The following is a 15,389-nucleotide window of genomic DNA, read 5'->3' as shown; positions in this document are numbered from 1 at the left end:
CATGACTGCTGTTCCAGTTTACTGTACTGTATACAGTATTAATACAGTCATTGCTGCTGTTCCAGTTTACTGTACTGTATACAGTATTAATACAGTCATTACTGCTGTTCCAGTTTACTGTACTGTATACAGTATTAATACAGTCATTGCTGCTGTTCCAGTTTCCTGTACTGTATACAGTATTAATACAGTCATTACTGCTGTTCCAGTTTACTGTACTGTATACAGTATTAATACAGTCATTACTGCTGTTCCAGTTTACTGTACTGTATACAGTATTAATACAGTCATTACTGCTGTTCCAGTTTACTGTACTGTATACAGTATTAATACAGTCATTACTGCTGTTCCAGTTTACTGTACTGTATACAGTATTAATACAGTCATTACTGCTGTTCCAGTTTACTGTACTGTATACAGTATTAATACAGTCATTACTGCTGTTCCAGTTTACTGTACTGTATACAGTATTAATACAGTCATTACTGCTGTTTCAGTTTACTGTACTGTATACAGTATTAATACAGTCATTACTGCTGTTCCAGTTTACTGTACTGTATACAGTATTAATACAGTCATTACTGCTGTTCCAGTTTACTGTACTGTATACAGTATTAATACAGTCATTACTGCTGTTCCAGTTTACTGTACTGTATACAGTATTAATACAGTCATTACTGCTGTTCCAGTTTACTGTACTGTATACAGTATTAATACAGTCATTACTGCTGTTCCAGTTTACTGTACTGTATACAGTATTAATACAGTCATTACTGCTGTTCCAGTTTACTGTACTGTATACAGTATTAATACAGTCATTACTGCTGTTCCAGTTTACTGTACTGTATACAGTATTAATACAGTCATTACTGTTGTTCCAGTTTACTGTACTGTATACAGTATTAATACAGTCATTGCTGCTGTTCCAGTTTACTGTACTGTATACAGTATTAATACAGTCATTACTGCTGTTCCAGTTTACTGTACTGTATACAGTATTAATACAGTCATTACTGCTGTTCCAGGTGTCGGTGGAGGAGATGGTGACTAAGAAGGAACAAATTGCAGAAGCACTCAGGTCCACACAAATGATGCTGAACAAACACAGTGACAAGTAAGTCAAGTCATTATGCCTCAGATACATGCTACGTTCTCCTGTGTCAAACCTCAGATACATGCTACTTTCTCCTGTGTGAAACCTCAGATACATGCTACTTTCTCCTGTGTGAAACCTCAGATACATGCTACTTTCTCCTGTGTGAAACCTCAGATACATGCTACTTTCTCCTGTGTGAAGCCTCAGATACATGCTACTTTCTCCTGTGTGAAACCTCAGATACATGCTACTTTCTCCTGTGTGTAAGGCTACAGCCTCAGATACATGCTACTTTCTCCTGTGTGTAATGCTACAGCCTCAGATACATGCTACTTTCTCCTGTGTGAAAGGCTACAGCCTCAGATACATGCTACTTTCTCCTGTGTGAAAGGCTACAGCCTCAGATACATGCTACTTTCTCCTGTGTGAAAGGCTACAGCCTCAGATACATGCTACCTTCTCTTGTGTGTAAGGCTACAGCCTCAGATACATGCTACTTTCTCCTGTGTGAAGTCTCAGATACATGCTACTTTCTCCTGTGTGAAAGGCTACAGCCTCAGATACATGCTACTTTCTCCTGTGTGAAAGGCTACAGCCTCAGATACATGCTACTTTCTCCTGTGTGAAAGGCTACAGCCTCAGATACATGCTACCTTCTCTTGTGTGTAAGGCTACAGCCTCAGATACATGCTACTTTCTCCTGTGTGAAAGGCTACAGCCTCGGATACATGCTACTTTCTCCTGTGTGTAAGGCTACAGCCTCAGATACATGCTACTTTCTCCTGTGTGAAAGGCTACAGCCTCGGATACATGCTACTTTCTCCTGTGTGAAAGCCTACAGCCTCAGATACATGCTACTTTCTCCTGTGTGAAGTCTCAGATACATGCTACTTTCTCCTGTGTGTAAGGCTACAGCCTCAGATACATGCTACTTTCTCCTGTGTGAAAGGCTACAGCCTCGGATACATGCTACTTTCTCCTGTGTGTAAGGCTACAGCCTCAGATACATGCTACTTTCTCCTGTGTGAAAGGCTACAGCCTCGGATACATGCTACTTTCTCCTGTGTGAAAGCCTACAGCCTCAGATACATGCTACTTTCTCCTGTGTGAAGTCTCAGATACATGCTACTTTCTCCTGTGTGAAAGGCTACAGCCTCAGATACATGCTACTTTCTCCTGTGTGAAAGGCTACAGCCTCAGATACATGCTACTTTCTCCTGTGTGAAAGGCTACAGCCTCAGATACATGCTACCTTCTCTTGTGTGTAAGGCTACAGCCTCAGATACATGCTACTTTCTCCTGTGTGAAAGGCTACAGCCTCGGATACATGCTACTTTCTCCTGTGTGTAAGGCTACAGCCTCAGATACATGCTACTTTCTCCTGTGTGAAAGGCTACAGCCTCGGATACATGCTACTTTCTCCTGTGTGAAAGCCTACAGCCTCAGATACATGCTACTTTCTCCTGTGTGAAGTCTCAGATACATGCTACTTTCTCCTGTGTGTAAGGCTACAGCCTCAGATACATGCTACTTTCTCATGTGTGTAAGGCTACAGCCTCAGATACATGCTACTTTCTCATGTGTGTAAGGCTATACCCTCAGATACATGCTACTTTCTCCTCTGTGTAAGGCTACAGCCTCAGATACATGCTACTTTCTCCTGTGTGAAAGGCTACAGCCTCAGATACATGCTACTTTCTCCTGTGTGAAAGGCTACAGCCTCAGATACATGCTACTTTCTCCTGTGTGAAAGGCTACAGCCTCAGATACATGCTACTTTCTCCTGTGTGAAAGCCTACAGCCTCAGATACATGCTACTTTCTCCTGTGTGAAGTCTCAGATACATGCTACTTTCTCCTGTGTGTAAAGCTGCAGCCTCAGATACATGCTACTTTCTCCTGTGTGTAAGGCTACAGCCTCAGATACATGCTACTTTCTCCTGTGTGTAAGTCTACAGCCTCAGATACATGCTACTTTCTCCTGTGTGAAAGCCTACAGCCTCGGATACATGCTACTTTCTCCTGTGTGAAAGGCTACAGCCTCAGATACATGCTACTTTCTCCTGTCTGAAAGCCTACAGCCTCAGATACATGCTACTTTCTCCTGTGTGAAAGGCTACAGCCTCAGATACATGCTACTTTCTCCTGTGTGAAGGGTACAGCCTCAGATACATGCTACTTTCTCCTGTGTGAAAGCCTACAGCCTCGGATACATGCTACTTTCTCCTGTGTGAAAGGCTACAGCCTCAGATACATGCTACTTTCTCCTGTGTGTAATGCTACAGCCTCAGATACATGCTACTTTCTCCTGTGTGAAAGGCTACAGCCTCAGATACATGCTACTTTCTCCTGTGTGAAAGGCTACAGCCTCAGATACATGCTACTTTCTCCTGTGTGAAAGGCTACAGCCTCATCCTTTGTGCCGTGTGTTGCAGAATGAGCGAGGAGGAACGGGACACGGCCCAGGAGCAGCTGCAGGCTCTGAACCAGGCCTACAGTGATCTCTCCCAACAGTGTGCAGACCACACGCCCTCTGCAGAGCAGGTTTGCTACTGGGCCTATCTCTTCAATAGGGTGGATTGCGTTTGTGCATTACAGGGATGATAAAAAGGATGAAGCGCCACCTAGTGTTCAATTGCATGACTAATCTTTCTTTCCCTCTATCTTATTTCTAGCATGGTGTGAGAGCTTTTCTCTTGTGTCTATATTCTATATTCATTTTATAATATTGGATCACTGATTTTGACCAAAGAAACCCAGAAACTTGGAGTATGCTGTAAACATGTTTTGTGCCAACAACACCATCTCATTTCATTCTGACATGTCACAGTCTGCATTGAGGCCATGTGCTTGAGTTCTCTTGCAGTTCCACAAACAACCACTACATAACACTTGTGTGACGTGTCTAACCTGCCCTCTTTTTTGCGAGATGCTGAGATTGCGTTCACAGATGCATGTTAGCTTTCAATGTGTCGTAGCTCATTCTGCTGTCACAACCCTGATGCAGTCTTGCACTTGTGCACACGGTCTCTTAACATACATTTGTGTGGTGGTGAGTACACGTTTTGCCTTGTTGACTACAGTCGATTTTGCATTGCACATTTCACATAGATAATATATTATTTTATATCCAAGTCCTGTCTGCAGTCAATTCAATAATGTGTATGTTTTCATTTTCCCATAGGAGTTTAAAACCCTTGATGGCATTCGTGAGCTTGGGAATGGAGTGGTGCACTCTGATCAGAGTGTGCTGATTGATCAGATGATCGGGGTCACTCTCCCAGAGGACCAGCCTATGACCTCTGACCCCTCTCAGTCTGAGCTCCGTGTGTGTCAGGACTTGGATGAGGTCCTCAAACAAGATCCCGTTGATACGTCTGCCCTGAAGCAATTGCAGGAGCTGAGTGAAGCAAGCGAGTGCATACAAGGTCCGCATTTATCTTCTGTGCCCCTCTCGGAAATAACAGCAGCCAGGGAGGGGAGCATCCCTGAACATCTGCTCATCAAGATGATAGAGATCCAACCAGTCAGTGATGGATTGAAGGCATGCTACACAGGGGATACACTGAGCTTGGAGAGGGCATTTCAGTGCGGTTTGATTCCTGCTTCTGTCTATGTAAACGCTCTTCAAAGGCAGAAGACCTGCCTGAATTTAACCGATCGCAACACTTCTCAAAGTGCTCAGACCCAAACGAGCAGCACTGTGAACTTCCAAAATGGGGAAAGGCTAATGGTGGACGAAGCTGTTCAGTGTGACTTCATGAGCTGTAGCAGTACACTCATAGTGCTTGAAAAACAGAGATATTGTATGGGACTTAGATTGCCTCACTCTGGGGAAATCCTAACTGCATCCACCTCGTTGCAGCATGATCACCAGTCCATCACCAACGAGTTCACCAGCAAACTCCTCAGTAATCGACAGAAGATAGCAGCTTTTTACATCCCGGAGAGCTCAGAGGTAGTAGACATCGCTGCTGCCATTCAAAGGGGTTTAATTGATATTCGTACAGCAGAGGTGTTGAAATCTATAGAATTTCCAGATGCGTTTCCTGATGTTGATCAGCTTAATGCAAAGTTTTCCTCGTGGCTTATGTTTAAAGAGCTTACCCTTGATGGATGCCATCATGCCACAGATGGTTTAGAGGTTGGGGATAGGAACATTAACAGTCCTTCTCCCACCGAGGCGAGGCAATTATTCATCTCCTACCTAATGGTGAACAGTTACATGGATCCAAAGTCAGGACAGAGGCTTGTAATCCTCGACAGACAGTTGTCTAAAATGGTGACACTTTTCACTGAAGATCCACTCTTTGAAAACATGGAACGGAATTTTACCTCTCTCACTTCAAACGTTGGTGATCTTGCGGAACAGGTAGATTTAGAGATAGCTTTGCAAATACAGGAGGAAACCGATGAATTCATACAAAACAAGCAGGAATTGACTTCTCGTGACCTTGTTCCCTGGGAGAATGAGATTGCTTCTGATGAAAAGATAAGTGCTAATGACGAGGTGCCAAAACATGATTCTGTCAAGGAAGCTTCAATAGATGATGACTTTGCTTGGGACACCGCACAGCCTGGTGCAACAGAGAACGCTTTGTCTCAATACTCAACTCAAAGCACAGACTCTGCTGACTCTGAGACATGTTTAAGTACCGCGCTGAATGGTTTAGATATTGAAGTGGGAGAGGCTGTCAGTGGAGGTCTGGATATTCCAGCTACTCCAGAGAACTCAATCCTTCACGCTTCGTGTTCTGTGAATTGCACAGAATCTGGCTCACCCTCGGGGGTATTTCACTCCACAAGTCCCACATGGGCGGTAAGTTCTTGTCATCAAACGCAGCCACACTTAAATCCTGACGCACTGTGCCGTGAATCAGGAGGTGCTGATGACATCATGACCACAGAGTCGGTATGCTCTGAGGACTCGTGCGAGTGGCAGAATGAGCGAGACTATGCCGTTCATCTTCTGAAAGCCCAGGTGGAGGAGGGGGGCATTTTGGACGTAACCTCTGGCAAACGCTACGACCTGGAGGCAGCTCTCCATGAGGGCTTAGTCGATGAGGACACCGTATTGCTTGCTCTGCAGCTGAGTGGAAAAAGTGGCGTCGCAGGGGATGACGAGGATACAGCGTCTATCCTAAAGCACTCAATGTCACATGGAGCCATATCCTCAAACACTGCTTTGCGTATTCTGGAACAGCAGCGTCTGTTGGCTGGTGTATACGACCCAAAGTCTGGTTGCACCATTAGCATCAGTGAAGCATTGCAGTCTGGATTAGTAAGTGATGGATTTGTTGAGAAGAAGATCCTTAAGTCAGACCCGATGCCCAAAGCCACCATCTACCCTGACGAAGAGTGCAGCCACCGCATATCTGATGCCCACAGTCTGGGCTTCATCGATATGTACGAGGCTGAGGACGCGCTGCTGCTGCAGCAGCGAGCGGACAGGAAGGTAGCTGTCATGGTGCTTGATCTCACTGATGAGCACATCCATAACAGAGCCACTGAGATGGAGAACGCACACGCTGCGCTAGACTGGAAAGCAGGAGGAGATGTAGGAGAGATGAGCAATTATCTCTATCCTTTAATTCCCTCGTTCATTAATCGCAGGCCTGCCTGCGCTCAGATCATCTCGCCGTTCTCCTGGAATCAGCTCACTGACGAGTGCATCCGTCACTCTGACAGAACATCGTTACCGACTGAAGGTTGTGACACACAGACCTTAGTCAAAAGCCAACTGGCAGATAAGACAGCTGGTTTTGGTGCTTTGATGCAAAACGCTGCTGGTGTGAGTGATGAAACACCTGACAGCGCTCCTCAAGCAGAAAGCCAGTTTGAACGTGCCGGTTCCACCGGCCAATCTGGTGAAACAGACGGCTCACCCATAGATGATGATTTTCCCAGAGCACAACTGGAAAAGCCGAGTCCTGTCCAGAGTGACTCAGGTATATCCTCCTCCAACAGTGACGTGTTGACTGAGGAAAGCAGACTGGAGAGTGCGCTCTGTCCTGTTCAGTCATCTCCGTTCAGTGACGTGTTGTCTGAGGAACGCAGACTGGAGAGTGCGCTCAGTGCCGTTCAGTCATCTCCGTTCAGTGACGTGTTGACTGAGGAACGTAGACTGGAGAGTGCGCTCAGTGCCGGTCAGTCATCTTCGTTCAGTGGCATGTTGACTGAGGAAAGCAGACTGGAGAGTGCGCTCAGTGCCGTTCAGTCATCTCCGTTCAGTGACGTGTTGACTGAGGAAAGCAGACTGGAGAGTGCGCTCAGTGCCATTCAGTCATCATCTTCGTTCAGTGACATGTTGACTGAGGAACGCAGACTGGAAAGTGCACTCAGTGCCGTTCAGTCATCATTTTCGTTCAGTGGCGTGTTGACTGAGGAACGCAGACTGGAGAATGCGCTCAGTGCCGGTCAGTCATCTTCGTTCAGTGACGTGTTGACTGAGGAACGCAGACTGGAGAGTGCGCTCAGTGCCGTTCAGTCATCTCTGTTCAGTGACGTGTTGACTGAGGAAAGCAGACTGGAGAGTGCGCTCAGTGCCGTTCAGTCATCCTCGTTCAGTGACGTGTTGACTGAGGAAAGCAGACTGGAGAGTGCGCTCAGTGCCGTTCAGTCATCTTCGTTCAGTGGCGTGTTGTCTGAAGAACGCAGACTGGAGAGTGCGCTCAGTGCCGTTCAGTCATCTCGGTTCAGTGACGTGTTGACTGACGAAAGCAGACTGGAGAGTGCGCTCAGTGCCGGTCAGTCATCTTCGTTCAGTGACATGTTGACTGAAGAACGCAGACTGGAGAGTGCGCTCAGTGCCGGTCAGTCATCTTCGTTCAGTGACGTGTTGACTGAGGAACGCAGACTGGAGAGTGCGCTCAGTGCCGGTCAGTCATCTTCGTTCAGTGACGTGTTGTCTGAGGAAAGCAGACTGGAGAGTGCGCTCAGTGCCGGTCAGTCATCTTCGTTCAGTGACGTGTTGACTGAGGAAAGCAGACTGGAGAGTGCGCTCAGTGCCGGTCAGTCATCTTCGTTCAGTGACGTGTTGACTGAGGAAAGCAGACTGGAGAGTGCGCTCAGTGCCGGTCAGTCATCTTCGTTCAGTGACGTGTTGACTGAGGAAAGCAGACTGGAGAGTGCGCTCAGTGCCGGTCAGTCATCTTCGTTCAGTGACGTGTTGACTGAGGAAAGCAGACTGGAGAGTGCGCTCAGTGCCGGTCAGTCATCTCCGTTCAGTGACGTGTTGTCTGAGGGAAGCAGACTGGAAAGTGCACTCAGTGCCGTTCAGTCATCATCTTCGTTCAGTGACATGTTGACTGAGGAAAACAGACTGGAGAGTGCGCTCAGTGCCATTCAGTCATCTTCGTTCAGTGATGTGTTGTCTGAGGAACGCAGACTGGAGAGTGCGCTCAGTGCCGTTCAGTCATCCTCATTCAGTGACGTGTTGACTGAGGAACGCAGACTGGAGAGTGCGCTCAGTGCCGTTCAGTCATCTCCGTTCAGTGACGTGTTGACTGAGGAAAGCAGACTGGAGGGTGCGCTCAGTGCCGGTCAGTCATCTCCGTTCAGTGACGTGTTGTCTGAGGAACGCAGACTGGAGAGTGCGCTCAGTGCCGTTCAGTCATCTTTGTTCAGTGACGTGTTGACTGAGGAAAGCAGACTGGAGAGTGCGCTCAGTGCCGTTCAGTCATCTCCGTTCAGTGAGCCAACTCAGAGTAGAGATGACTCATCGCTTATCTCGTTTTCTGGGGCTAATGGTAACTGGGGGGAGAGCATCACAAAAGATGGCAGTGGAATTACATTACATCAGCAACCAGTCCTCCAGTCAGAAGGGCATTTCATTATTGAAACTGAGGCCAAATCCTCTCTTAATGGTCCGAGCCAGAGTTTGACTGTTTGTGAGAGAACAAGTCGACAACAATTGAACCACTCTTCTCCATCGCCTATTGTTTCTGATATAAAAACAAGCATCGTCAGTCAGAGCAGCTGCGATATAGAAGATTCAGACCGTTTACCTCCAGAGCCAGTAATGACTCATAACAATGTGTCGGGTTCAAAGAACAACGCTGCAGATGACGTTGACTGTAACATTTCCCCAGAGAGGCAATCTGGAGACATTTATAAAGTCCCCAACAATGATATGGAGCAGATCTCGGTGTCCAGCAACACACTGACATTAGAGACGAGTGATGATAGCAAAGACAATGCAAGTATTGCCAAAAGACTCTCGTGTTCAGACGCACCCTCAGCATCAGACATGACCTCAGGGCAGAGAGAACCCAGAATGGGAGTAGGATTAGGATTAGATATTTTACCAGATGGAAATAAATTAGATATAGTATGTGCTTCTGTTGATGAGCTAGTTACTGATTTCCCATCACACAAGTCCATTACATCTGACATGGCCTCTCCAGCTCCATCAGTGGTTTCTGATGCTGTAAGGACCGGTCTGGATGAGCAGTGGAAAATGAGTACAGAAGGGGCGCATGTCAGCAACTCAGAAAAGGCAGAAACTCAAGACAGAGAAAGTGCTCTCACTATGCTCCAGATTACTCCGCAGCCCTCAAGTGATGATAGCAAAGACAATGCAAGTATTGCCGAAAGAAGACTCTCATGTTCAGACCCACCCTCAGCATCAGACATTAACTCAGGGCAGAAAGAACTTGGAATGGGAGTAGGATTAGGATTAGATATTCTACCAGATGGAAATATATTAGATGTATGTGCTTCTGTTGATGAGCTAGTTACTGATTTCCCATCACTCAAGTCCATTACATCTGACATGGCCTCTCCAGCTCCATCGGGGAGTTTTGATGCTGTAAGGACTGGTCTAGATGAGCAGCGTATAATGGGTACAGAAGGGGGCCATGTCAACGACTTGGAAAAGGCAGAAACACAAGACACTGAAAGCGCTCTCACTATGCTGCATGATACTCCACAGCCCTCAGATGGAGGCGGTTTAGACACAGCCCGTGGACTTATGGAGAGCAGTCGTCCAGACCTTCTCATGGATTTGCTGAAGCAAGACACCCTCAATTCTAACGGCAAAGAAATGGCAGACCAAGCTTCGACACCCCGGGAAGAAAAAGTCCACGCGAAGACAGACCAGTCTGATGTTGTGAACATCCAGCTGCAACTACTGCAGGTTCTGAAGAGTGTCTCTGCGAACCAAGACCCTTCGGTGCTTCAAGGGGTGATGGAGACTCTGAGCAACGCACTAGGGATCGATGCTCAGGAGGACCGATGCCACACGCTGGACAGCATCAAGGAGGAGAGCTCAGAGGAGGAGGGTGAGGGGTCAGCAGAAGAGGACTCCCACCTCGGTCGCTCTACTACACTCAGTCAGCAGCCATCTACTGACGTGTCTGCCAGCTCAGACGTCTACAAAGCGAAGGAGGTCAATGATGTGGTATTTTCTTTAGTTTTGTTCAGTTTGAAGCTTTTAACCCCTCACCTCACTTTTAACATGGCCTTAATAACATCTAAATGTGTTTTTTCTGTAGATGTGCTCCATCCAGGATTACTTGGAGTGCGTTGGAAGACTCCAGGATCACGCTGATGTTTTAGATGATGTCAGAAATGACCTTTTAATCCAGGCATCCTTGAGCAACAACATGGAGGAACTACAGATCCAGCTAGAGGAATGTCAGGTTAGAAAAGAGATGTTTAATTTGTCATCATGTAGCATTATTATTCGATAACCATTATCATGTGCGTTCACTTTTAATATTTCTTTTATATTTTTTTCCCAGTCACTGGAATCCCAGCTTTCTAGACTCGCTGGTGTTCTTACAGCAGATCTGGAGAAAGCCAAACGGCTCTTAAACTCGGTTAATGAGGACATTCCCACACAAATCCACCAAGATTTGGCTTCAGCATTTCTAGAGTTGAAACCAAGTTTTACCGCTATTCGCCAGATGTGTGAGGAAAGGGGTCACTCTCTCATCCAGGCAATGGAGACAGGGAAGGTCAGTGCTCATGGTTGTTGATTAGAATTCATAGATGTGGCAGTTGCATCAGCATTATGAACTATCTTCTGTGCGTTTTGATTTGATTTGATTGTAGGTACATTTGGAGTCAACATACCAGAAACATCTCGGTGACCTTGATGAACTAGCCGGCTGTATCCAAAACAACTCTGAGATGTGGGACATGGATTTGCTGATCGCATGCGATCTGGACACTTTGAAACATATCATTCAGCAGAACAAGGTATCTCACACGTCAAAACATTTTACAGTTAGAGTGACTGAATTCAAAACTTGAGGTTCTTACTCAGCATGGTTACACGGTGTCCTCTGTTATTCCAGGACATGGAGATCAGTCTACTAACGGTAGCACGGCTCAAGTTAGAGGACATCACATTTGACATCCAGTACTTTATATCTGAGCACACACAGTTTTTGAGCCCAGCTCAGAGCAAGCACCTCCTGAAGTTACTGAGCAGCACTCAGCGGGCGTTCAGAGACCAGACAGAGAGGCTGGTGACCCAGAGACAAACCCTGGACCGCTTGCTAGAGACCCGGGAGAGGGAGAGCCAGCAGCAGGTCTGCATGTGGATGTGCTCTAAAATACCATAGATGTTTCCTTGAATAAAACAACCATGTCATCATGTTTGGTTTGCTACATGAAAGTTGAAGTGAAGAATGGACGCTCATAATGCATGTGCATAGTAGGTTAGTAGGAGCCATGTTGCTGGGCTGATGTGAGCAGCTGTCATTTGTAGATGAGAATCAAAAGTAGAAGTCGTTTCAATTGTTTCTGTCTAAATGTTGAGACAAAATTACAGTATTGCATGTTGAAGAAGTCTTTGATCATGGCTACCGACTAACCTTTCTACTGGTTGTGTTCTACAGGCCTCAAGACACCAATGAGCAATTAACAGTGGACACAATGCACCTTGGAGCGCTTTCACCCACAACATGACCACTAACACACCTGACATAATGTCCTCTTATCATGACCACTAACACACCTGACATAATGTCCTCTTATCATGACCACTAACACACCTGACATAATGTCCTCTTATCATGACCACTAACACACCTGACATGATGTCCTCTTATCATGACCACTAACACACCTGACATAATGTCCTCTTATCATGACCACTAACACACCTGACATAATGTCCTCCTATCATGACCACCAACACACCTGACATAATGTCCTCTTATGATGACCACTAACACACCTGACATAATGTCCTCTTATCATGACCACTAACACACCTGACATAATGTCCTCTTATCATGACCACACACCTGACATAATGTCCTCTTATCATGACCACCAACACACCTGACATAATGTCCTCTTATGATGACCACTAACACACCTGACATAATGTCCTCTTATCATGACCACTAACACACCTGACATAATGTCCTCCTATCATGACCACCAACACACCTGACATAATGTCCTCTTATGATGACCACTAACACACCTGACATAATGTCCTCTTATCATGACCACTAACACACCTGACATAATGTCCTCTTATCATGACCACCAACACACCTGACATAATGTCCTCTTATGATGACCACTAACACACCTGACATAATGTCCTCTTATCATGACCACCAACACACCTGACATAATGTCCTCTTATGATGACCACTAACACACCTGACATAATGTCCTCTTATCATGACCACTAACACACCTGACATAATGTCCTCCTATCATGACCACTAACACACCTGACATAATGTCCTCCTATCATGACCACTAACACACCTGACATAATGTCCTCTTATCATGACCACACACCTGACATAATGTCCTCTTATCATGACCACCAACACACCTGACATAATGTCCTCTTATGATGACCACTAACACACCTGACATAATGTCCTCTTATCATGACCACTAACACACCTGACATAATGTCCTCTTATCATGACCACTAACACACCTGACATAATGTCCTCTTATCATGACCACTAACACACCTGACATAAAGTCCTCTTATCATGACCACTAACACACCTGACATAATGTCCTCTTATCATGACCACTAACACACCTGACATAATGTCCTCTTATCATGACCACTAACACACCTGACATAAAGTCCTCTTATCATGACCACTAACACACCTGACATAAAGTCCTCTTATCATGACCACTAACACACCTGACATAAAGTCCTCTTATCATGACCACTAACACACCTGACATAATGTCCTCTTATCATGACCACTAACACACCTGACATAATGTCCTCTTATGATGACCACTAACACACCTGACATAATGTCCTCTTATCATGACCACTAACACACCTGACATAAAGTCCTCTTATCATGACCACTAACACACCTGACATAATGTCCTCTTATCATGACCACTAACACACCTGACATAAAGTCCTCTTATCATGACCACTAACACACCTGACATAATGTCCTCTTATCATGACCACTAACACACCTGACATAATGTCCTCTTATGATGACCACTAACACACCTGACATAATGTCCTCTTATCATGACCACTAACACACCTGACATAAAGTCCTCTTATCATGGCCACTAACACACCTGACATAATGTCCTCTTATCATGACCACTAACACACCTGACATAAAGTCCTCTTATCATGACCACTAACACACCTGACATAATGTCCTCTTATCATGACCACTAACACACCTGACATAAAGTCCTCTTATCATGGCCACTAATACACCTGACATAATATCAGGTGCCTCTTATGCTTATTACCATACCATGAGACCACTGTGGTGAACGGCAAGCATGTTTACAGCATACACGATCCACTGTATTGTGAAGTTAAAGGGAAATATATTCTAAAAAAGAGAATTTGCATGTTACTTCTAATCTATGCACTCTGGTTTTCAGCTTTTATAGAGATGTTCATATTAGCGCTCGCTAACACTGTGAATTCTGTTTTGGGATGGACGTTTCTCTGAGTGTGAGAGTTTGATTGAGTGTGTTTGTTAATCATTGGTGGTTTTCGTGTGATATAAACGTGGTGCCTTTTCTCTAGGTGGTCCTGGAGAAACACAAGGAGTTTTCGGACAAGTTGGAGGAATTATGTGGCGATCTCACCTTGACAGAGAACCGGCTGCTCGGTCACCAGCAGCAGGCCGACACCACCGAGAGCATCAGAGACCTGCAGCAGTACCAGCAAGAGCATCAGGTGTGATAAGAGACTAGTTTGCTTTGACATTCCAGACACAGATATCACTCGTTCTTGAATATGTTGCCAAAGAAGTTTCCATCACTTAACAGCTGCTTTCTTCTACACCTGTCTGATCTCAAGGCTCTGCAGAAGGACGTGCTGACGAATGCCAGTGCCTTGAATGAGGTCATCACCAGCACTAAAAAGTTTCTGGAGGAGAACCGGAGCAAGCTGATGCCAGAACAAATCACCGTCATTGAGAAGAAGTTAGAGGAGGCCAAGAGCAAAGCCAAGCTCATCAACCAGCGGGCGGAGGAGTCCAGGAAGGACTTGGAGAAGGTCGTTACCTCAGCTATAAAACAGGAGAGTGAGAAGGTGAGAGTCCATATTGCCTCCATGTGTCCGTTCAAATATATAAACCGCTGAAGCATTTCGTCCATTCGTCAACGTTTACGCTCTGTCTGTTTAGGCGGCAGCTGTCCAACAGCTTGAAGAAAGTCAAAGCAAAATTGAAGGTCTCCTGGGCTGGATCTCCCACATAGGGAGTGAAAAAGAGAGTGGTCCTGAACACAAAGAGAATGGGAACCTGCCAGAGGGAACTGCAGCCAAGGGGGTGATAGGAGAGGATGACAACGCCAATGGAAACGCTCTAGAAACCACTGAAACTGATTCTGTGAAGGAGCCGAGTGGGAAGAAGAACTCCTCATCCCTGGACCTTGACAAGCAATATGACAGAGTCAAGGTAGATGTTCTTTGGGGCATAACGGTTTCTCATTTCTCTGGAGTACATGGCATACATATATTTGGAAGAAATGGCTGCCTTTAGTTATCCAACTAAGAGTTTAAGCTATGATCAATTAAAATGTGGTATTTCACAACAAATTGATTGGAATTTTCTTATTAAAGTTTTCAAACCAAATAGAAAGTTTCAGCACTGCTTGGAAATAAATGATGTGGGACAGACGAGAATGGAATCTCAAAGCCGATGCTTTTAGGCTACATGGATACATTTCACTAAGTAACGAAGCAATTTGAGCTATAATCTGTGGTGGACAATCTGCAGGTAATAAAACAGTGACACATGCTTAGACTTGTGACATGCAATTAGTATGTTAATATCACAAGTTTGAATATGTTTGAA

General features: G+C 45.5%; 1 protein-coding gene across 1 annotated transcript in view; it reads left to right on the top strand.

The window, feature by feature from the left end:
* The window catches only part of dst (dystonin), a gene marked incomplete at its 5' end in the record, with an annotated part of 175,313 nt that overhangs the window by 80,460 nt on the left and 79,464 nt on the right, over window positions 1–15,389 (top strand). The window contains 5 exons of the mRNA XM_083658481.1: window positions 1,026–1,114; window positions 3,531–3,639; window positions 14,114–14,266; window positions 14,390–14,623; window positions 14,718–14,990. Of these exons, the coding sequence (XP_083514607.1) occupies window positions 1,026–1,114; window positions 3,531–3,639; window positions 14,114–14,266; window positions 14,390–14,623; window positions 14,718–14,990 (858 nt within the window). The remainder of the gene's footprint in view (window positions 1–1,025; window positions 1,115–3,530; window positions 3,640–14,113; window positions 14,267–14,389; window positions 14,624–14,717; window positions 14,991–15,389) is intronic.

Source organism: Poromitra crassiceps (assembly GCF_964638095.1).
Source record: "Poromitra crassiceps genome assembly, chromosome: 22".
NCBI classification, from domain to species: domain Eukaryota; kingdom Metazoa; phylum Chordata; class Actinopteri; order Beryciformes; family Melamphaidae; genus Poromitra; species Poromitra crassiceps.
This window is presented reverse-complemented; position numbering and strand designations above follow the sequence as displayed.